Source organism: Rousettus aegyptiacus, unplaced genomic scaffold, assembly GCF_014176215.1.
Source record: "Rousettus aegyptiacus isolate mRouAeg1 unplaced genomic scaffold, mRouAeg1.p scaffold_m13_p_15, whole genome shotgun sequence".
Lineage (NCBI taxonomy): Eukaryota > Metazoa > Chordata > Mammalia > Chiroptera > Pteropodidae > Rousettus > Rousettus aegyptiacus.
Genome location: NW_023416290.1, coordinates 14580615 through 14602470, shown reverse-complemented (window position 1 = coordinate 14602470; position 21856 = coordinate 14580615). Strand labels below are relative to the sequence as shown.

The 21856-nt window shown below is 41.1% G+C and overlaps 1 protein-coding gene across 5 annotated transcripts in view; it reads left to right on the top strand.

Annotated features, from left to right (window-relative positions):
• Positions 1-21856, top strand: part of CHD7 (chromodomain helicase DNA binding protein 7) — a 172789-nt gene that overhangs the window by 93372 nt on the left and 57561 nt on the right. For all 5 annotated transcript variants that reach the window (XM_016162550.2, XM_016162552.2, XM_016162548.2 and 2 more), the window contains exons 3-6: positions 1767-2197; positions 15380-15521; positions 20464-20601; positions 21623-21688. In XM_016162550.2, coding sequence (XP_016018036.2) covers positions 1767-2197; positions 15380-15521; positions 20464-20601; positions 21623-21688 — 777 coding nt within the window. The remainder of the gene's footprint in view (positions 1-1766; positions 2198-15379; positions 15522-20463; positions 20602-21622; positions 21689-21856) is intronic.

Genomic DNA, 21856 nt, shown 5'->3' with positions numbered 1-21856 from the left:
GCAATTTTGGAAGAGACTTTGGAAGACATCTGACCCAACCCTTCATTTTGCAGGGGAAGGAAATGGGCGCCAGATGAGTGAAATGATTCCCCCCAGATAATGTAACTAACGGCAGGGCCGGGACGAGAATCTTTATCTCTCGCCTCACAGTTCTGGGCTCTTTCTCTTAAACTTATGCAGAGGGAAAACTGAATGTAGGTTTCTTTAGTAACAATGGTGGTTTTTAGTGGCAACAGCATAACTACTTTCTTTTCAGGCAGTGATTTTTTTTTTTTTTAAGTCATTTTTGGGTCACCAAACACTTTGGAGATCAAATGAAAACTGTAGAGCCATTCCCAGAAGGATACCCAGGTGTAAGATTTCATGACATGGATGAGATTTAGGAAACCTAGACTCAAATCTCAGCTCTGTCCCCTGTGGTGTGACTTTGGTCATCACATCATCTCTTCAAACATGTTGGTTGTGTTGAACTCTGATTTGCAGTACTTGGCTGATGGTAAGCCGTGGCTTCCGAGTTACTCACGAGCCCTCTGCAGACCTGGATCAGGCCCCTCAGCTCTTCCTTTTTGGAGCTGGTGTGGTGAGGGGCGTGGGCTGTGAGCCATCAGCTTCGATGTCAGTCTCAGTTCTGTCGCCACCTGTAACTCCTTGGGCACGTCGAGTGTCCATACCCAGCTCTTAGGGCTGGCGTGGGGATCGAATGGTGTCCGGGGTGTAAAATACTTATTAGCACAAGCCTAGCTCACAGTCAGATCGTTCGGTAAACACGAGCAGCTGCCATCGTCGTTGCTGTTTATATTATAGTTACTGTTAAGTGTCTGGAGAACACATGAAAAGGGCAGAAAATGAGTTGGATTTGCAGATATAATATTTTCAAGTATCTGGTTGAAATGTAAAGGTTCATTAGGTGTCGTCATTGACAGTGGAGATGTTACTCTACTCCTGTCCGGTGTGAGTGCGGGGGCTGGGAGCCTGGTCACTGTGAAGTGTGGGATTCTCTGTGGCCTTTATGACCGTCTTTGTGTAGACACCTCGTGAAGGTCAGACATCTCCTGCAAGGCATGTGAAGTTGACTATTTGGGTTCTCTTTTCCTCAGTGAAATTTGGAAATGTAAAACTTGAATGAATAACAGGAAGAATACCATCTGCATTTCATATTTGTACAAGAAATTTTACCAAGCTGAAATCATTAAGTTTGGATTTGTGCTTTTAATTTGACATTTTAACGTCATTTAAATCAGAAATGACCCAGCCGTACTGTGTAAGATTCATATGTTTACACTTTGATTTCGAACTTTTAGTACCCGAATCTCACAGTGCTCAGTACGTTTTCTTCTTAAAAGTGGCTTAACTATATGTCACTAGTTTGAGTCCCCATTCCTGCATAGGGAAAAGAATTCCACTTAAATTTATTCTTTATGGGTTTGCTTCTGCTGATACTTTATCACTCACCAATTCCTCCACAGGTTTCTAAGAAAATGGACTCTGTCTTCAGCAAACTGAGAATTTTTTTTCTTCTTGAACTAAATTTTTTACTATATCACTATGTTGCCCCTTTTTGCTGTTTATTTAAAAGCTTTTTTTGTTAAAGAAATATGTACTTCTCGGATGAGAGACAGTGATAGATTTGACAGCTGTATAGACAGTAAAACGTTTGCTACCTTGAATGTAGACTCATCTTCAGAAACACCAGCCACTGACTTTCAGTTCCTTTCTTTACTACAAAGAATGGTAGACTAATTTCAATTCCTATTTGTGTCTCTTAGCATTCTCCATCGGAGCCCTTTCTAGAGAAACCAGTGCCGGATATGACTCAGGTTAGTGGACCGAATGCTCAGCTAGTGAAGAGTGATGACTACCTGCCGTCGATAGAGCAGCAGCCACAGCAAAAGAAGAAGAAAAAGAAAAACAACCACATTGTTGCAGAGGACTCCAGTAAAAGTTTTGGTAAAGACGACTTCCCCGGTGGGGTTGACAACCCAGAACTAAATAGGAACTCACTAGACGGGTCTCAAGAGGACAAAAAGAAAAAGAAAAGGCCGAAGGCAAAAAAAGATCCGAAGGAACCGAAAGAACCCAAGGAGAAAAAAGAGCCCAAGGAACCCAAGACCCCGAGAGCCCCTAAGGTCCCCAAAGAGCCAAAGGAAAAGAAAGCAAAAACCGCCACGCCCAAACCCAAGTCCAGCAAAAAGTCAAGGTAGGCCGCGCGGGAGCCCCGCCCCCAGGCGCTGCCGGGTGGTGGGTGGTGAGCGGCACCGGGTCCCGCCTGTGGAGCGGGGTGGGAAGCGGGAGGGGACCCCAAGGCCGTCTCTCTCTAATAACCAGACTCAAAAAGTCCGGGTGTTTTTGCATTCTGAAGTTTAGGACTTGATTATTATGAAGAGTTAATCTGGATGGTAAATTTTAGACTTTACTGCCTAAAAATTATTTATTATTTTAAAACCATTGTCTTGTATTTATGTGAAAGTTTGTCATTTAACGGCCAGAACCAAGGTACCAGCATAATTATTTGTAAGCCTAGGCTTGCAACCTCATTTTCAGTGACAGCGCAAATGAGAAAGCAGGATTATAGAAGCAGGACAGACAGGCGACTCTTTTTCACTAAGCTTTCCAGCCCCGATTCCCAGAAGCCGAAACAGGAGAATTAATTCTCTCCACTTGGTGGAGTAAGGCTTCCAGGGGCAGCGTCGAAGTCCTAGTGGGCTACACAGGAGGGAGGAACCGAAGGGCAGTTACCCGCCAGGTATGCATTCAAGAATAGCATGAAGTGTGGGTTCTAGGAAAGAGCCGCCTCCACCCCATACTTCCCCTCTGTGCTCCCCGCACCAGCGCTCTGACCCCCCAGAAGGCATATTTACTCAGTAAGAAAAGCTGAGAGAAGACATTGAAGACTAATTTTTTTCATTTGTACTGAACAGTTCTTACAACTGTTCTGAACCAATTCCAAACATCTGAATCTATTTTTCAGAATATGGCTCATGTTAAAAAATATAGTTTCCAGATGGAAGTATGGTTGGACTTGGTTAATCTGAACCTGTTTGCAAACTCCATTAGAAAACATGCTCCACCCCCGGCCCCCATAGGCGCGCGTAGGCGGGCGCATGCGCATACATACACTCAGTACTACGACTGACTGCTCAACCTGAGCTTGTTGAGCTGGCTGGCCTGTAAGGCAGTCCTGTGTGTGCATGCACAGATGCACAAGGAGAGCAGGGTATTTCTGTGGCTTTAGAGAGATGCTGCTGCAAAGCGAAAAAACAAACTTGGATTTTCACCTTCCTGCTGAAAATATCTGAACACTCCCTATTCTATAGTGTTTTTAAAGCTTGACTTATAGTCATTTAAGAACCTTTGCCATCGGTACTTTTTTTGGTCATCAATAGTTTTTATGGTGTTAGAATAACTGAATTCCATTCAATAACTGAATCTTATAGGTAACTTAATATTTGCATTTACTTTTGAACATTTTTCGATGGCCCACTGTGTGGTCTCAATTGAAAACCATTATTAATTTTTCTTAGGAGCATTTTTCAAAATTCACAACCCAGTATAAATTCTGTTTTCATTTATTTAAGAAATATTTCGTGAAGTCCTTGCTACTTGTAGGTACTATGTTAAGTGTTAGGGATCTGAACAAGGAGGACATGGTTAGAATTTCAGTCTGACTTGTGAGAGGTTTTTAAAATATATAATTGCCTAAATCTAATTATTGTGTTTTTGGTAGGAGGAAACGTGATTATTTTGGAGAAAGACATTGAAGCAAAACTAAAAGGAATGTATTCTTTTTTTTTTAAACTTTAAAATGTAAGCGTCTGCATTCTAAAGAAGCCTTTGAGAGGTCAGAAAATGCAGTATCAAGGCTAGTTTTAGCCTTAAGATGTTTGTCTTCAGTTTCTATCTCTATTGTTTGAACCTAGTGGTAAGAATTGATTTAAAGGAAGAAAAGAAAAAAACACAATATTGTGGATCTTATCATAAATTTCCAAGTATATTCTTTCAAGCTCTGAGTCTACATTGAACTGGTGTTATTTTTAAAAACATGTGTTAGCATACCCTTACCTCCTGTAGAATACATCGAACACAAATATTAAAATGCTGTAGTTAACAATGAAATTTGTTAAAATAGCTCTAACAACTGTAAACAGCTGGTAGGAACTTGAGGCATCACATCCAGTGAGTTCTGGGCACCCTCTGTGTCCTCGTTGGCAATTTAGACCCGTCTTCATCCACCGGTGGAACCTTCTGCACAGGCCCCATCTGCATGATCTCAGCTGCCTATCGCGAAGTTTGAGTTGTCTGTGCAGAGTATGTTTTTGGCATTGTGGAATGTAAGTAATAGTTTTGCATTAGAGACACATGCTTTTGGTAGGAGGAAGAGCATGCAATTATTTTCTCCCAAGAAGAAAGTCTAGTACGTTTTTCCCCCTTGGCTGTTTTTGACTTATGTTCTCAGTCGATGCCTTCTATAGGTGATGGTTGTTTTCCTCCAGGTGAGTGGAAGTACTTGAATGGAACACTTTTGTTGACTGTGGAGATGTGCAAGTGACCGGGAGCTGATGTCACGTGACCTAGAGACTCAGGAGGCCACGCTGAGGGGGCTTAAGAATGTGTACCACACCTCCGTTGGCCCTGATGATTTGACCACTTGTACGGCCACTTGCTGATTTATGAAGTGAGGTCAGGACAGTCCTGAGAGGCTTTCCTGTCATTGATGGGGGTGGCCATCCAAGAATTCGGTAACCGAATAGATATTTTCAGTAGATGAACCCCTAGCTTTGTTGAGCCACAGGGTTTCTGTCAGTCAGATAGTGTCACATTGTGGTCTCATTGTTCTGCTAAGTCTAGAAAGGAAATAACATCCTGAAGCAAGGATAAGGAGAATGCATACAACTACATGTAAATTCTGAATAGCATAGCAGAATAATTATGTAAATTGAATATGCAGTGATGAAGGTAATAGGGGGTTTGGGTTATGTTAGTACTGGGGTTGAATTGCCATAGCAGTCTGCTTTTAAGCACTGGAATACAGCAGCGGCAATTTTGTTTTGCAAAATGTTATGTGATACCAGTTATTTCCATCCTTGAATAAGTTAACTTGATGAATTTGTTTATACAGAAAATAATTTTCCTACAGAGGGCTCAAATAGAGGGAATAAACAGAAGTGTAATGAAAAATGTAGTGTAGAACTACTCACATCTTCCCCGTTCAGCTCTGTGTGCCGCATCATCGGCGAGGTTCTGCAAACAGATGTGCTGTCCTTTGAGCAGGTGGTGACGAAAGTGACCCACTGGTGGTCTGGCTCGTCTGCATTGTGTCTGCGGCAGGGAGAGCGCTTGTTCTGCGTCATTCACACACTCTCGGTAATAAAGGCCGTGAGAAAAGGTGACCGTCGTCAGTGGGGCTGACTCTCCTCGTGTGCCTCTACGGCGTCCTTCTCACTACCTGTCATCCCACCTCCTTCTATAAAGTGGCTGAGGTTTGGATTTGTGGCTTTTCCCCGTGAACTGGCCCTTTCGGCAGCCAAAATATGATTACACTTGTCTTGCCTGTGCAGGAGGACCTAAAAGAATTTGCCAAAAGCTGTTACATAGAATGGCAGTGAAACAGAAAAAGATGTTCAGCACTTCAGAAAAAGGTGTATAAAATCTTAATGTGGAGGCAAACAGCCGCATTCTTTTTTTCTATTAGAAACATTTCTTTTTTTCCCTTTTCCTTTTTGTATTAAACATTTTTTCCTGCCCATTTTTTCTTGTGCTCTCCCCAGGTGTCCTTGTAGTTTTCAAATATTGGCAGTTTATATTGAAAATAAAAGCCGAGGCATCTGTGGGCTGGAGAGGATGCCATTTTGCATGTGGGAGGATTCGTGGAGCTGAAGTCTGAGGATTTACATTCTTCTTTTCAATGTGTTTTCTGTTGTGTACGCATGGCCCTTGTGAAATGAGAGAGAATTTGGAGAAGTCCGGTGTTTGAACGATTCTTGAAGGATTTAGTGGTCCATTTAGCTATATAAAGAGGGTACAGAAAGAAGGGAACTCGGCTGGGTATTGGGACTTGACCACGGCGGCTTCAGTTAAGTGAAGCCACGGAGAGAGAGTTGCTTCTGATGCTTTTTCTAGGACCACATCTTGTTCCTTGTTCTGTTTTCTACCCTCAGCGTTAAAGTTAGTTCAAAACTGAAATGTTCTCTCTCAGTTAAGAGTGAAGATATTTTATTTTAAACTAAAAAATGAACATAACTGTTCTTATTTTTTTAAAAATAAAGTATCAAAAACATGTAAATATACTTTTTGCAAACCATACTATCTCAATCATTAATATTTATGTGTTAACTTTCTTCTGAGCAACCTAGCTTTTTAGGTATTTTCTCAGTGATGATCTAAGAGAGTAGCAGTATTTCACCCAAGAAATGTTTTTCATTCAGCCAGCAAGCCTAGTGGTGGCATATTTTGGGAAACTAATACATATTTTATCATTTACTCTTACACATGTAAAATTTCCCTGTAGAGTTACACACAAAAGCAAACCATAAACTACTTTTGCCAATAAGTACAGAAAACCCAGGTAGTCTGATGTCTTCCATCAGGTACGTAGGTAATAAATAAAATTAAACCACAGCTTTTCTTCGTTCTAGTTTCTTCTTCATTCTTTTACTCGCATGCTATGACTTAGTGTTGACCCATGCCTACGTAATTGGAAAGACTGAATTAAATTTCTTGGCCACTGTGCCTGCAGAAGAGAGCATAGATTCATTTAATGTGTGGTCACAAGATGGACTTTTGAGCCTTTTCGTCGTTGGAGAGGAAAGAGGAAGAAGAAGCGCCTGTGAGTGCGTGCGTCTGTCCCCTGGCGTGCCCTGCCCGGTCTCCGGTTCATTAAATTCAAGCTTCAGCTCAGAGATGGGACCCGGTGCCCCCCTTTTCCCCTGGTCTCAAAGGTTATCTGCTCTTTGACAAAGGGACTGTCGGGTCAGGCCACATTTTGGGCCATCCTTGACCCGACTTGTCTTAAATCAGCCGAATGAGCAGGGACAGAGAGTTGTCAGCCGTTTTTTAGTACAGACCCTGATACCTTTGGCTTCGTGTGGTTTGGTCTGTGCTCATTGGGGGAAGAGAACGCCTGACAACACTGACCCTTCAAAGCAAGTTCTGCTGCCCCACGCCGTGTGCTAGGCGCAGGGAAGGACAGCACGGGGACTGCCGGGAAGTTCGTTTCTGCCGCCCAGTGAGGTGCCGTGGACTTCAGGCAGTGGCCTGCTGCCTCTTTGCTTTATGTGGGAGACGGTGATGCAGGTCCCACTCTCAACTCTCAGTGCACCCATCCAATGAAAGCCGAGAGGTGAGGCAGCTGTGGCAGTAGGATGCTACGGGGTGTTTTTCTGGAGACACAGTCCTTGGAAGTCTCTCTTAAGTAGAACTTTAAGGTGGAGCATATGTTGCCACAGTAGACGTGGCTCGATGTTAGAACTGGAAGATGAAGAGCAGAAGGAATCATAGGCTGATTTTACAGTTGTTATTATTAAAAATGTCTGTATATGAAAATGCTTTTGAAAAATATGGAGTTCTGTACAAACGTAAGATTTGTCACATGCTCTGTAAAGACCTTTTTGCTCGTTGTCTTCTGCCCAAAGGCCCCTTTGAGTCATTGGATGCTTGTGGAAACCACCGTAAGAGCATCAGTCATTTGAAATGCCAGCCCTCACTTCAGCCACCTTTACATGTGTGGTTTAAGCTTTAAAATGCTAAACAGGGAAATGGAGAGTGTTTTTTTTTTTTTTTCCACTGTTGGAAAGATAACACCCTTGAACTTTTATTAGAATACTAATTTTATATGTAGCCCTGATTCCTGTGGGAACAGTATAATTTCATGGCATTCCAGCTTCTACTGTTAGGGTATGTGGTGATATTTTCTCCTTCTTGGTTTTACCATTTACTTTGCTTAATTCTCCACCTGTCCATAGTACCTGATGAAAATGTGAGTGGGCAACATGTTTTGTTTGTTGTGGCAACTACCTGGCTGATCAGAAAAGACAATTCTGAATGTAGGGAGTGGGGTTCTGACTTCCAGACTTACCATCACTTGTCTCCCTTCCTGGGTCACAGAAATGCTGTGCGTAAGTAAGAGTGACATCTTAGAATTTGACATAAGTCAAATATATGTTTTATTACATCTTAGAATTTGACAATAGTTTCCCTGTTGTTGGCACTTGGAAGAATATACTGTAGTAAAGGGGCATCGGAAGGCATACCTTTGATACCAGGTTTGCAACATCTAACTTACTCAGTTCTTCACATTGTAACAGCGCCAGGCAGTGCCATGCAGCCGAAGTGCCTAATGCGTGTGCAGAGCTTCTGTGATCAGATAGCATATGAGCTGCCTAGACTTCTTTTCCACGTTATTTCTGGCAGATCTAAATTTAATCCATAAAACTCAATAACCTTTAGATTTTCCGTAATGATTCTTGATTGCATGATGAGCCTTTTTCTTTCTTTCTCTCGAGTATATTCAATATTAAAAATGGATTTAGCTCTTTCAGGAGAGCTTTCAACTGTACGTTCTCTTTCATTTTTTAAACATCTTTCTTTTAAAAAATGCTCAACACTATAGCAATCCTCAGGACAGGATCCTAATGCTATTCGAAGGCACCCCAGGGATGATCTCAAGTAACAGGAGACATTCACTATGGGGTGGTTCCAGGGCCTGAAGGACACCCCAAAGGGCAGGGCCAGCGCTGGACTTCTAAAGAGCTCTCCTGAGGAGTTTACACACTTCGGGCCAGTCCCGGGACTCAGACGTGGGCCCTGCAGCCAGGCAGGTCGGACCCCGGTCCTAGGACCTGCTTCTGGCCCGAGTGTGTAACCTGTTTGACCATCAGTTTTCCTCATCCTTGGGAAGTTTGATCGTAAAACGTAATGGCGTGGGGCATGTTGAGTTTTAAGTACACATTTTAAATGAATGCGAATTAGGTTTCTGTATCTTTTCTACTTTTCTATTCTTTTCCTGAAAATTTAGCTTAGTTACTGTACTTAGGCAGCACCTGATTCTGTAAGAGATATTTAAGGTAACCATTTAGATTTTTTGTTATGGGGTGTTCAGTCCAGTGACTTTCAGAGAACTTAAAAAACAGATTATTAATAATTTGTCACTGAAATTGTCTTTGTTCAGAGACAAAATAGAATCCCCTCAAGTTCTCTTTCTTTTCTCAACTCTTTCTCAACTTGAAAAGTAGGGTGAAGAATTTGTGGGTGGAGTTTAGGAGTTGTGGGCGGCGAGTCACCTGCTTGGAGTGAAGTGTGTGGGCGCCAGGCTGGGTTACTCAGAGCACCCAAAGGCCGCCCGTGCACAGGACAGGAAGGCATAAAGAGGTCAGGCCACGGCTCTCACTTCTGTACCCCCATCCCACCCAGATGTTCTCTGCCCCGGGCTGTCTCGTGGACAGTCGCGGACCGTTTGGGCCATGTGCCAAAGGCTCCTGGGCCTTCACCTGGCTCTTCCGAGGGCCTTTGTGTGAAGCTGTTGACCCGGGGACCTGTTGTCTGTCATGTAGTTTGTTTTCTCTCTTTCCTCATTAGTTTAATTTATCATCTGATTTTTATTACATTCTAGTTTAGCTGGTAAGTAAATTTTAGGCTTAGGACTTCATTTAAAATTTTTATTTTATTTTATTGGGTTCATTTTACTTTCCGGTGTGTCATGTTTTATGCTGCCTTAATGCGAGCCTTTTAAACTTTTAGTGCTTTCACTTGTTTCTTTTTTAGTTTGTCTCTTTATCTTTTAATTTTTTTCATTGTTTAAAAATTTAGAGCAGAATCCTATACTCTTTGAGAGGCTCGATGCTTTCCTCTCTAGCAGCATCGAGCCCTTGACCTTAAGACCTTAATATTTATTTTGTTAGGGCAGTCTAGATCTTTTAGATTTGAGATATGCACAAACATCCTATGCCATGAACATCTCTGTCACAGCTCACCCATTAGATTCATTTCTTGTTTTTTTTTTTAATTAAAAAGTCCTTTAAGCATATAAAATACAAGGACATATTTCAATACCTTTTACTCATTTTCTGCAAGTTTATAGTGTGACATTTTGGCTTGAGACCTTGAAACCAACATGATAAATGATGACCCAAACCGCAAGGCTGATCTTCCCCAGTGTGATGAGAACCTCATAACTTGTCTCATCTAAAGGGCCTGTTGGATCGAGAGCTCCCTCCCATTGTCCCGACATCTTCATTAACTGACTGTATTCTTCTCACTGCATTTAGTTCCACAATAGGGTTCCTTTTCAAACTTACTCTCTTTTGAGGACTTGGATCCCTAGGCCTATGCTGATCAGTACATTCTGTTTTGTAGTAAATCAGGGCAGCTAGCTGGCCTTCTAGTAAGTTCTGCCCATTGCATAAAGCCTTGTTTTAAAAGCCTGTACTGCTTTTCACCAAATATCATTAGTTATCTATGTGTTGTGTCTGAGCTGGGATGAGTTCGGCCAACTGCATTTCAGGTGACGTCTGTGACTCAGCCCGTTGTGGTGGGCTCCTGCCATCGTAAGCTGACGAAATCCTTCCTGAGGCCAGATTCCTTAGAGTGTCCCTCCACCCGATAGACGTCCTCTAAATGCAGAGTTTGCGTCCCCCTCATTCTGTTTCCTGTCGAGTTCTCATCATGATGCTGCGCTTTGATCATATGGCAGGCAGTCACGGAACTTTAGAGCTTGGTGTGGCTTAGCTGGGACCCTGAGCACATACAACTGCCAACCAGCCTGACCCCACTCATGATGGAATGGGAGAAAAAGATTGGAGAAGGGACAGTGGTCCTTCAAACTGCCAGCAACATCTACAGAAAAATGTGCTCCTTCCGCGATCACACCGGCTTGTCTGGCTTCAGGAGTGGGCGGCTCTGTATCTCTATCTCAGTCGCACCAGTAATGATGGGTGATAAGGATCAGGAAGTGAAAGAACTCTGTGAGTAGAAGGGAAGTGTATAGATACAGTGGTTTTGAAAAATTGCTAAAGTTCGCCCTTCTTTATAGTACTTTAGCTCCATTTTACTGAGCTTCATAGGTGTTTAATCACAGAGATCGAATTTATGTGGGGTTTTCTTAAATTAATGAGAAGAGCACTTACAGAGTAGCATCTGGCACATAGTAAGGACTGCACATGCTGTTATCTCTATGACTAGTACTGTTAAGTTAAATCAGTCAGTTAACATTTATAGTCACCTACCTGGTCAGGCACTAGAAATACAAATAAATAAAACAGTCTCTTCTCTCTATGAGCGTACAGGATAGTTGGAGAAAGACACACACACACACACACACACACACACACACACACACAGTGCTTCGGTTTTAATACGCTGCAGTAATGTTACCACCAAATTGTATGTATTTTAAATATCTCCTGTGTGGGGTCATGTAAGTGGAGTGAGATCTTTCTGATCCAGACAGTGGTGGCCAGAAAATGCTTCTCCGAATCAGTAATATCCACATGGGGCCTCATAGACTTGTGGACTGGGGGATGCGGAGGTGGAGGAGATGGGTGGGCACTTTAAGGAGTGGTTCTGCCTGCCTGACGCATAAAGCGTGTACAGGATTTGGGGTGTGGGAAAGTAGAAAAATCAAGGTAATGTTGCCACTTGCAAAAATTGCAGAGGGCCTCGTATGCCAATGCTGAGCACCTTGTACTTTAATACATACAGGATTGGACTTTAAGCAGAAGAATGATCCAGTCAGATTTGTGTGTCAGCTGGGCACTCTGGTGGCACGTGGAGGATGGGTCTGTGGGTGATATTTTGGTGGCAGTACCAGGCCGCTGAACTAGGAACTGTGAGAGGCCGAGTAGGTTCAGTAGGGGGGTGAGGGCAGGCGTGACTTCTCCAGAGCTGAGGCTGTTCAGGTCCAGACTTGGAGAGTGTTCCCCACACACACCTGGCCTGTCTTGGGCTCCTCACTGGTAGGTGGCCACGGCAGCTGTTGGAGGAGCACCAGCATTCTGTGTCTGTGCCCGGCAGCTCAGTGGCCTCATCCTCGATGTCGTAGTGTCAGTTTAAGGGGTGTTTCTTTTTAATGACATTCTCTTCTTCCCAACTGGAAACGCTGCCCTCTTTGTGCATACCAGCTTTCCAAATTACAGTTTGGAAGAGGAACGTCCGCATGGCTGTGTTTTGGCTTCAACGTTCTTAAAGACGAGCTGTGAACTGTACAGATTTAAATAATGACTGTAAATGTTGTGGTGCGTGTCCTTTCCCCCGCGACCTGGTAGTGGGTAGCCCTGCTCGGGGACCGTGAGGGTGACGAGGCAGTGGGGGGAGGCGGCTGTGATAGTCGAGGTGGGAAACGATGTTTCTGGACCGAAACAGTGGTCGTGGGCACGGCGAGGAGCAGCCGTGGGGGTGGTTGCCTGCTTGCTTGTTCTTCTGCTGGCCTTGAGGAGTGCCGAGTTTCCTTCTGTTCGTGTGGCTTAGAGGACATGATCACGATAAAGTAGGGTCGCGTCCATAAGTCTCTGCAGTTGATTCAGCCCAAGTTGGTTCTAAGCCACAGCCAGAGAATATGTTCCCAGACTTCCCGGAATACACTTCTAGCAGCTCATCTTCCAGATGTGTGTGACTGTTGGCCATTTGTGTCAAGATCTTCATCCATTATCCATCTCATTTAAACCTCTTAATGAATCTTGGAGGAAGATATCATTGCTAACCTCGTTTTGTAGAAGAGGACACAGAGGCTCAGGGAACTGAAGTGACTTCCCCAGGGTCACAGACAGACAGGTTGTGAATGACGGAGCTGGAACATGAGCCCAGGTCTGTCTGACTCAAGTCGGCGCTCTTCACCTCTCTCCATCGCCCTCGTTCCTTAAAAGAAAAAGTCTAAGTTTGGCTTTTTGGGGGCAGTTTTTATATAACACTTGATCAAAATTCCAAATTAGCTTATTGCAAAATAGCAAAGGCCATTTAATTTAAATAACTCGATCTTTTCCTTGATTGTAAGGTCCTTGGGTGACACTGACGATTTTGTAGCTTTTTTGACTTCTTAGCCGGGTTTTGATTTGTATGTTGGTGTCATGAGAAGACATTCACATGGAAATGCTGAGCTGTCTCTGGGCAACATTAATAGTGCAAGGTCTAATGAGTTTAGAAATCTTTGAGTAATCAGATCTGGGATGAGTGCTTCCCTTGGCTACGGGCTTTTTGTCTAAGCATTTGGAGAGGTCCTGCCTGACTTTTAGCAGTCTTGGAGGTTCCACACAGTTCAGTCTTGGTAAGGGCAGATGGAAAATCATTAGCACTTCTTTCCTTCAGCAAATTGATATTTCATGAAACCTGGGCTCTGATGGGCTTTAAGACAGTAAGCCTTTTACTCCTATAGGCTAGTTCACACAGGGTGCAGTAACCCCACTAAATTAAATTGTGTGCTTCACTCTGGCGCAGAGAGGTCACCGTGAAAAGCACTAGCTGCCAACTTACTTTACCTGGCAGTGGTCCAGCTCTGTGACAGGCCTACCTCTGATTTAAACAAATTTGAGAAATATGTAAAGTTTTGGAAGCAGTTTTGCACTGATTTGATAAAAGAAACCACAAAACACTGCAGCGCAGGTGTTGAGAATGTTTGAAAGCTGATTGAGGGAAGCAGATGGCTTTAGTCAGTGGCATCCAGCCAAAAGAGCAGGTGCTGGTCATGTGACCGCTGGTTACCAGGGTAATCTGATTGCTCTTGGCGTGCAGATGAAAGGGAAGGGGCCCAGCGTTCAGCTGTAGTATTGTATAATTTGTGGCAGTTAGAGCGGAAATAAATGCTGGAAATGGAGCCTCATAGTGGGGGAGACTTCTGTCCATGTGTAGCGTAAACACTAGGACAGTTGGATGAGGAACTGTTGTATGGATTTTTTTTAATTTAAAAAATATTATTCTTTCCGTGGATCTTTTGTGGACGTAAAGTTTTTAGGACACTGCTCGCTCTCGCGCGATCTCTCTCTCTCTCTTTCTTTTTAAATAACAAGAACTCTTTAAACCTAACTGCCATTTGCTATAATCTTGACTCGTAAGTTATTTCCTTAGGTGGCTATTTACTATGCTAAAATGTTAACAAAAACAAGCTCTGAGTTTTTGAAAATAACTAGTTTAAGATTCTCAAAGATTTTATTCATTACAAAAATATATTTTAGGCGTGTGGTAGATACTTTATTATATTAACAAATACTTCTGAAACATTTTACATGACACATGCTTTAGTTAAAAGCATGTAGATGTCTTGGCCTCTTCCTTTTTTAGTAGCTGAGGTTGGGAAAAAATGCTGTTTAACGCATGCTGTCAGTATACTTTTCTAGAAATAGACAAACTTCAATAAATAAACTTTTATAAGTTTTGAAATCATCTCTTTAGTTTTCAATTTTTATTAGAATTTTAGGCTCTCTAGAAAGAAAATGTATTCACTGCTGAGGTTGTATTATTTTAAATGTTGGATAATAAATTATAATTGATATTAGAAAACCTGGGGGTCAGTTTGAAAATTGGAATGGAAGGTAGCACTAAGTGTACATTCTAAAAGAACTTAAAATAAAAGTTCTAAAGGTGATGATAAACTTAAAAACATTTTTTTTTTCCGTAGAGTTCATTCATGTCTTTTGACTTATGTAATACACAAGTACTATTGACTTTTGACAGAAACATACTGTGGAACATGTACTTTAATTACTAGGCTTGCTTTGCTAGATTTTTTGTTTCGGAGACCAATTTTTTTTGGGGGGGGGGGGGAAGCTATCGTGACTACCTCCCCAAATTCCTAGCATCAAAAATAAAGCTTATTTTTAATTGAAAACACAGCATTAGTTAAAATTCTGTAGAAAGGAAATTGCTATATAATTTGTTATATTTCAGAAAGCTGTGAAATGGATAAAAGCTGAACTGGATAATATAAAAGAGGATACCAAATAGTACTGGTGAAAAAAAGACTTAATAGAAATATTTATAACTATTTGCATGAGACACACAGAAATGATCATTCTAGTTTTCCTTGAGTTTTTAAAAAACATATTGTGTACCTGAATAACTTGATAACAGAACTACTTCTTAATGTGCTTTTTTGTTATGGCTTGATGTATCGGTAGGAATTTTTGAATTGTCTAGATTAACAATTGTACTCTGTGTGGTATTAAGAGTTTTGAAATGTAATTTCTTTTTAATTAGGTCAGATATTTGCTAAAGGTCATCAATTTGCGTTTTGCCATGAAGACTTCGTCAAGAGTACCATTTAACTATAAATGGCCAACACGCATTGATTTATCAATTGTCATTGATACTTTAGGGATATTAATGTGGGAAATATAAGGTGTAGGGCATGTGGAAAACCTCATTAAAAAGTGAACACTAAGTGATCCACTTTGAATTCTAGTAATAAGAAACCTGATTCAGAAGCAAGTGCTTTGAAGAAAAAGGTCAACAAGGGAAAAACAGAAGGTTCTGAAAATTCAGACTTAGACAAAACGCCCCCACCATCTCCTCCTCCTGAAGAAGATGAGGACCCAGGTGTGCAGGTAATACCATTATTCTGATCCCGGGCCTCGGTTTCTTAGCGTGGGTAACTTTAGCTGCATATCAAGTGCACTAGACCTCCCCTGTCTTTGTTGTAGGGCTGCCTTAAAGATGGCTTTATTGTTGTCTGGAACATTATATCCATAGTGATGAGAACTGGGGCGGGGGGAGGGCAGTGTGAACTTAAACTCCTGACTTCTTGCTCTTTGCCATCTTTGACTCTGGGATAAGTAAGACTGAGAATCTGTATTTACTTATGTAAATGTATCTTTTGAGGTTTGTGTACATGTTAGTATTAATATATTGTTGATATGTTGGTTCAGTTAAATCTGCATTCACTTATCTAATTTTCTCTGAAGTTCATTGCTTGTCAGTTCTTTTATTTTGCAGAACAAAAAATGTCAAGATGTAATCTGTAGCTTAAGATTTCTGATATCCGATGGTCATAGTTGAGATATATTCATGCAATACTAAAGTTTCTACAAATGAATTAGTGACTTTCAGAATGGCAATCCTGTAAAATTTTTCCGTTCTTCAGTTCAGAGTCTCCTGACTTTTGCAGAATTTCACAGGGATCAGTTGAAAAACTAGCCCCTGAAATAAACATTAGGAATTTAGGTTCTTGTGTGTAAAGCACACTGCCTCCACTGATTGAACTGTAAGGTAAGGGACCCTTACACGTGACCATTAAAACTTATTTCCTTGTTATGTCCCCTGGAAGCATGCCAGCATGGTCCACAGGGACGGCTGGGAATGTAACCTCTGTGCATGACATGTGAGTTATCAAGGAGCAGTTACTGAGGAGTCTTGCTGGAATAGGAAGCCAGCCCCAGAAGCTCGCCTGACTTTTTCTAATGGATCAGTGCTCCGAGCACTTCCTCCCTACACCTCTCCCAATTCACTTAAAAGTTAGAAACAACAATATTTGCAGTACACAGCTCTATTTTAAAGCATTTCAAATAGTTGTTATGCTTGTTTGTTTTTGTTTTTAGTAGAGTGCCTCGATATCTGTAGTTTCATAGAATGGCCTAGTCCAGGAGGACCTGACAGGGGAGGGGGGGCGGGGGGGAGGGGAGGGGAGATTGGAGAGGGAGGGCATGAATGAGTGTGTTTTGGGTTGGTTTAGTTCTATAACTAACAACGTGATGCCTCTGCAGTTTGGGTTAATTTTGTAATTTACTTTGATTTTACTTGGCAGTGTAAAAGATATTGGGAAGGTAAGTAGATATCTTATTTTAATTGCTCAGGGAGTTTTAAACTAAAGTATTTTAATGATTTTGAATTTCATTTTTATGCTCAATGGTGTTTTTTTCCTCTAATTGTGTTTGCTTAAACTAGGACTTTTACGACAGTAGTATTTGGACAATATTAAGAGGATGTATTTACACAAGTCAAGAAAGTTCTGTTCTTTCGCAAATATCGCTGGTTTTTGGAAGTCTATTTGTTTTAATACAGACTCAAATGGACTTTATGAAATACTAGTTTTGGGGTTTTTTTTCTTCTGCATTTCAGTTATAGAAGAATTTGTATCAGTATAAATGAACACTGGTGCATCCTTTGTAATTGGCTGACACTTAACTGTTACGGGTTCACTGGCAACTGCAAGCAGCCGCACAAGTCCATCTGATGTGGAAGGCAGGCCTTGCTCGGTGTCTGTGGCACAGGAAGTAATGCTGACTGCTGTTTCTTGTCTTTCTTCCTTTAGCACGTGCATAAAGGGGCATAGAGCTAAAGTTCTTGATTGCCGCCATGGATTTGTTTAAACTTTAGTAAATGCCATATACTTTTAATGCACTCAAAATTGTTTCATGAAGGACTATAAGCAGTGAGTTTGTGGAAACACATTTCGATCTTCTCTTCGGTAGACCTGCTTTAACTATAAATAACTTTTCAAGCAATTCAAGTTTAACAAGCCGGCCTATGATTTATGATTCAGTTCAAAAGCTTTGAATTATAGTTTAGACATAATTCTTACATTTCATTTTGATTCACAAAAATCTTTCAAATAATAATGGTTTAACAGACCATAACAGAAGCATATCATATAATAATTTTATGTTGGGAAATTGTAAAAGGAACCATGATACTCAAAGTAAATGAACTTAAGATCAGTTATTATTTAGAAAGTAGACAAACCATGTAACACTTACAATTTCAGAAAATTGAGTTCTCATTGTTTTTTGGGTATTTTTTTTTTTTTAAACTCTTACTAAGTGACCTTTTATTCATTACTAACTCACACCATCACTTTTGCATAGATTTATAACACAAAGTTGGTATAAAGAGAAACTTCCATTATAAAAGTTGTATCTGCTAATATATAAATGTCTATTAAAGAAAAACACCCTGTTTTGTTGGAGCATTTCTTTAATGTCAGAGTGGGATTTAGTGTAAAGTAGACTTACCCACAGGTGTTTAGTTACTTATGGCTGGAAGAATATTATGACAGTGTGGCCCCAACCATGGCAACCTGATAAAACATCACAGATGTATCATTAGTAACACAGATAAAGATCAGATAAAGATGAAAATATAGATCAGTCCATTTCAATTTAAACTGATATGTCACATGAAATACAGATATTATGCAAATTTCAGAAAATTAAATTATTTTTTCTGAGAATAGCCTTTTACAAAGAAATCGACAGTTGGCAAGTGAGGGACGGTGACGTGGGCACAGAGCAGGAGTCATTCTAGATCAGCTGTGGGAAGAGGAAGGAAGCTGTCCAAGGTAGCTGGGCCTTGTAGCCTTTCCGATTTCTCTTTGGAAAGGTGGAGCTAATTAATGATGGCTTTAATCCTACTAATTGCCTTTGGCATTTATAGGTACCATGCCTTGTTCTAAATACTTGAAATGAGTTACGTGATCTTCACCGTCTTCTTGTGAGGTAGTCGCTGTCATTAACCCTACTCTGCAGACCAGGAAACCGAGGTCTACAGCGTGACTTGTCTAATAGTACGGCGAGTCCGGCTCATCAGAACATGGGCACTCAGCTCCAGAGCCCACAAGGTCGAACTTCTCTTGGGAAAGGTTGAAGGTGATGGAGCCCCCACTGGGTCCTGCTGCCCCTTGACCTGGAATTGGTTGTTCTGGGCGGGACTGAAGAGGGAAGGTCAGAGGAGGACCCTCTGGATGCTGTCACTACTCCCTCTGGCCCGAGCCCCTAGGAGGTCTGTTAAAAAGCTGTCGCCCCGTCCACCCTGTGTCAGAAGGGTGCTTGGCGTCTCTGCAGCCGTGGCTGTGTTCAGGCTAAGAGCTCACAGTCTCCACAGTCCATTTGATTGTCGTATTATACTGAGCGTGTTCTGTGAGCTGCCTCATCCCTTTTTGAGAGCAGAGATGGCAAAAGCTTAATTTAAACCAGTCAGTCCTGCTCTTCGAGACCAGGCTCTGGCGTTAGTCGCTCCTGACGTGAGCCGCGTGGTGCTGCGCCTGTCCCTCCCCAGGTCTACACGAAGGGCGGTTGGCCTCTCTCCGCCTGACTGCTCCAACTTGAAAATTCGCCAGGCTCTTTGAAAAGCTTTATTTCATGATTCTTAGCAAAAAGTACATCTAAGTGTTAAACTTTCTCATTCTCTTTATTTCTTCTGTGTGCTCTACTAACTCATTTACAGCTCGTAATCTTACATTTGTCACTGATTTAAAACATGCCATTTTAAGAGTTTTTTTAGATTTTATCACAAACACATATTAATGAAAAGGTTATTTCCTCTCCATTTTTAGTTAACTGACAAAACTAATTCTTTGTCAAAAGGTCAAACAATATATAATTATTTTGAACAAAAGGTGCAAAATTCCTCCTTATGCTCCATTCAGTCCACTTCTCAGAATTAATAACTATTAATAATTTGTTGTGTCTTTTTAGACATTTTCTGTTATTGAAAACGTACACATTACACATTCATTTTTTAGCAAAATATTCATTGAGCATAAAGTAAACAAGCCATACAGTCCTGAGCTTACATATTACCTGTCCACGGATGCAGATAGGTACACAGGTTTCTTGTTATCTTAAATAGAATTACAAGCTACTTATTATTATGTGTCTTGCTTTCCATTTTATTTCATAATTTATCTTGCAGATATTCTGAACATATGTCATGTAGCTTACTAGAAGTGCAATCGCTGGGTCAAAGGGTTGCCTGTTTTAAATTTTGACAGATATAACCACACAGTCCTGCAGACATGTACTGGGCTCTACTTTGACCACTGAGGTTGGTGAGGACCCATTTTTCCAATAATCCTAGTAATACTAGCTATTATCAATCTTTTTCATTTTAATTAGTGTGGTGAAAATTTTTTTTAAGTAAAATTACTTTTTGTAGTCATTCATTATAAATTCTGATTGCCAGTTCTTCATCTCTTTGGAAATTTTCAGACTTTCTTTTAGGACCAAGATTAAAATGCAAACCTTCTATTTAAATGCTCCTTTGAAATATTGTTGGTACTTTGGATAATATTATAAAAGGTTTTACGTAGGACTTTATGATTATAAGATAATATAGGTTATCTTTTGTTGCTTTCCCTCTTTTGGACTTTTGGTTATGGGTAAAATTTTAAATGTGCAAAGGTAGAGTGAGTAGCATAATGAACCCCTGTATATCCATCACCCAGCTTCAGTACTGCCTTCGCTTTGGAGCTACGCACTGGCCGAGTGAGGAGTAGTGTTTGTTGTTATTTCCGCTTTCCCAGTTGAGGCTCAAGTGGCTGGGAGAGGTGGAGGCACAGCTGTCCCAAGAGGCTGACCGGACGCGTACCCACGCACCTCCATTCCCGTTACATCCGTTGCCACTTCTGTCTCTTATGCGGTTTACAGGATTAAAGTTATCAGCTTTTTCTTAAGATCAATTTTTTAAAAATATCCTGCTCACCACCTTTCTGAGAAGTTATAAAACGCATCAATGATTGCTTTTTAAACTCACTTTGTCGGGTTTGTGTTTTAGAAGAGACGGTCCAGCAGGCAGGTGAAGAGGAAGCGATACACTGAAGACTTGGAGTTCAAGATTTCTGATGAAGAGGCAGATGATGCAGATGCTGCTGGGAGAGACTCCCCCTCAAACACCTCGCAGTCAGAGCAGCAGGTTAGCGTCCGGTTTTCTGTGGTCCTCGTGCGCGCTGATAAAGAAGGACCAGGAGTTTTATAGCTCTTCCGTTGCAGCATTCATTGAGTGGAGCTGGAGAACATTCATTTATTGTTGGCTAACGTGCTATGGGAAACGTGTTGTTTAGCAATATCTCTTAAAAATCTGTTCACCGAAAAATATTTTTATACAAGCCTATAATATGTAATTTGACACAATTTCGGAGAATTAATGGTCTGTGTTGAGGAAGAGTCAGAGCAAGGGTGCAAGGAGGCTGAGTTTACCTCTGAGAATCCAGTGCTGTAGCTTCTGGGACTTTAATAAACCACTCAGGCTCGTCTCCTGCTGTTAGGCACCGTAAGAACCCCTTTATGGAATTACTGCCTTGTCGTACCCAGCAGGGCATACTTTATTCTCTGTGCAATGTAAATGATGGATAAAATAGTTTGTATAAAATATGAATAAGATTGATTATTGTAAAGATCTTTTTAAAAACAATTCCCTTTTCTTACCATTACTATACTTTAGTTAACAAAGTGGTAACCCATTGAAAAGTATATTTAATGCAGTTTTGTATTTTATTTGGCGAGCTGTGCTATGTTAGACTGTTATGTAACGTTTTATGTGACCGCCATAGATAAAAGCTGCCTACAATAACAGAATGATGAGTATATTTGCCCCAGGGGTATAGATGAGGATAAGTTGTATTTTTGACTGCTCTCATGCAGAGATGATTTTCTCTTGGCAGCTGGAGTTTCTGAATATTCTCTGGCTTTAGGAGTCCACACTAGTCCACGTAATTAAACCACATAATCGCAAAGTAATAAACAGATCTTCTTTTTGCCTTTGTGCAGAGTGAGATTTTTGTTCTTTTCAATAACATTTCCCACTGACGACTTTGTATCCAGTGTTTAAAAGGGTGCAATGTTAGACGCAAAAAAGGGACAATTTTTTTTTTGCTTTTATAGCTTAGAATGAAATGTCTTCCACCTGGATGGATTCATTCTACTTTATTTTTTAGGAATCTGTTGATGCAGAAGGTCCAGTGGTAGAAAAAATCATGAGTAGTCGTTCAGTGAAAAAACAGGTAAGCACCATTTAGAGTGGTCAAAATCTGTGGTGTATATATGACTCTTATTTTTTGTTTATAATTTCCTTTTAAAATTTGACTATTGGAAAATAAAATTTCTTGTAATATTTCTAACCCTGTCTGATGCTTTAGCCCAATATAAATCTTTTGGATTTTTAGCACCAA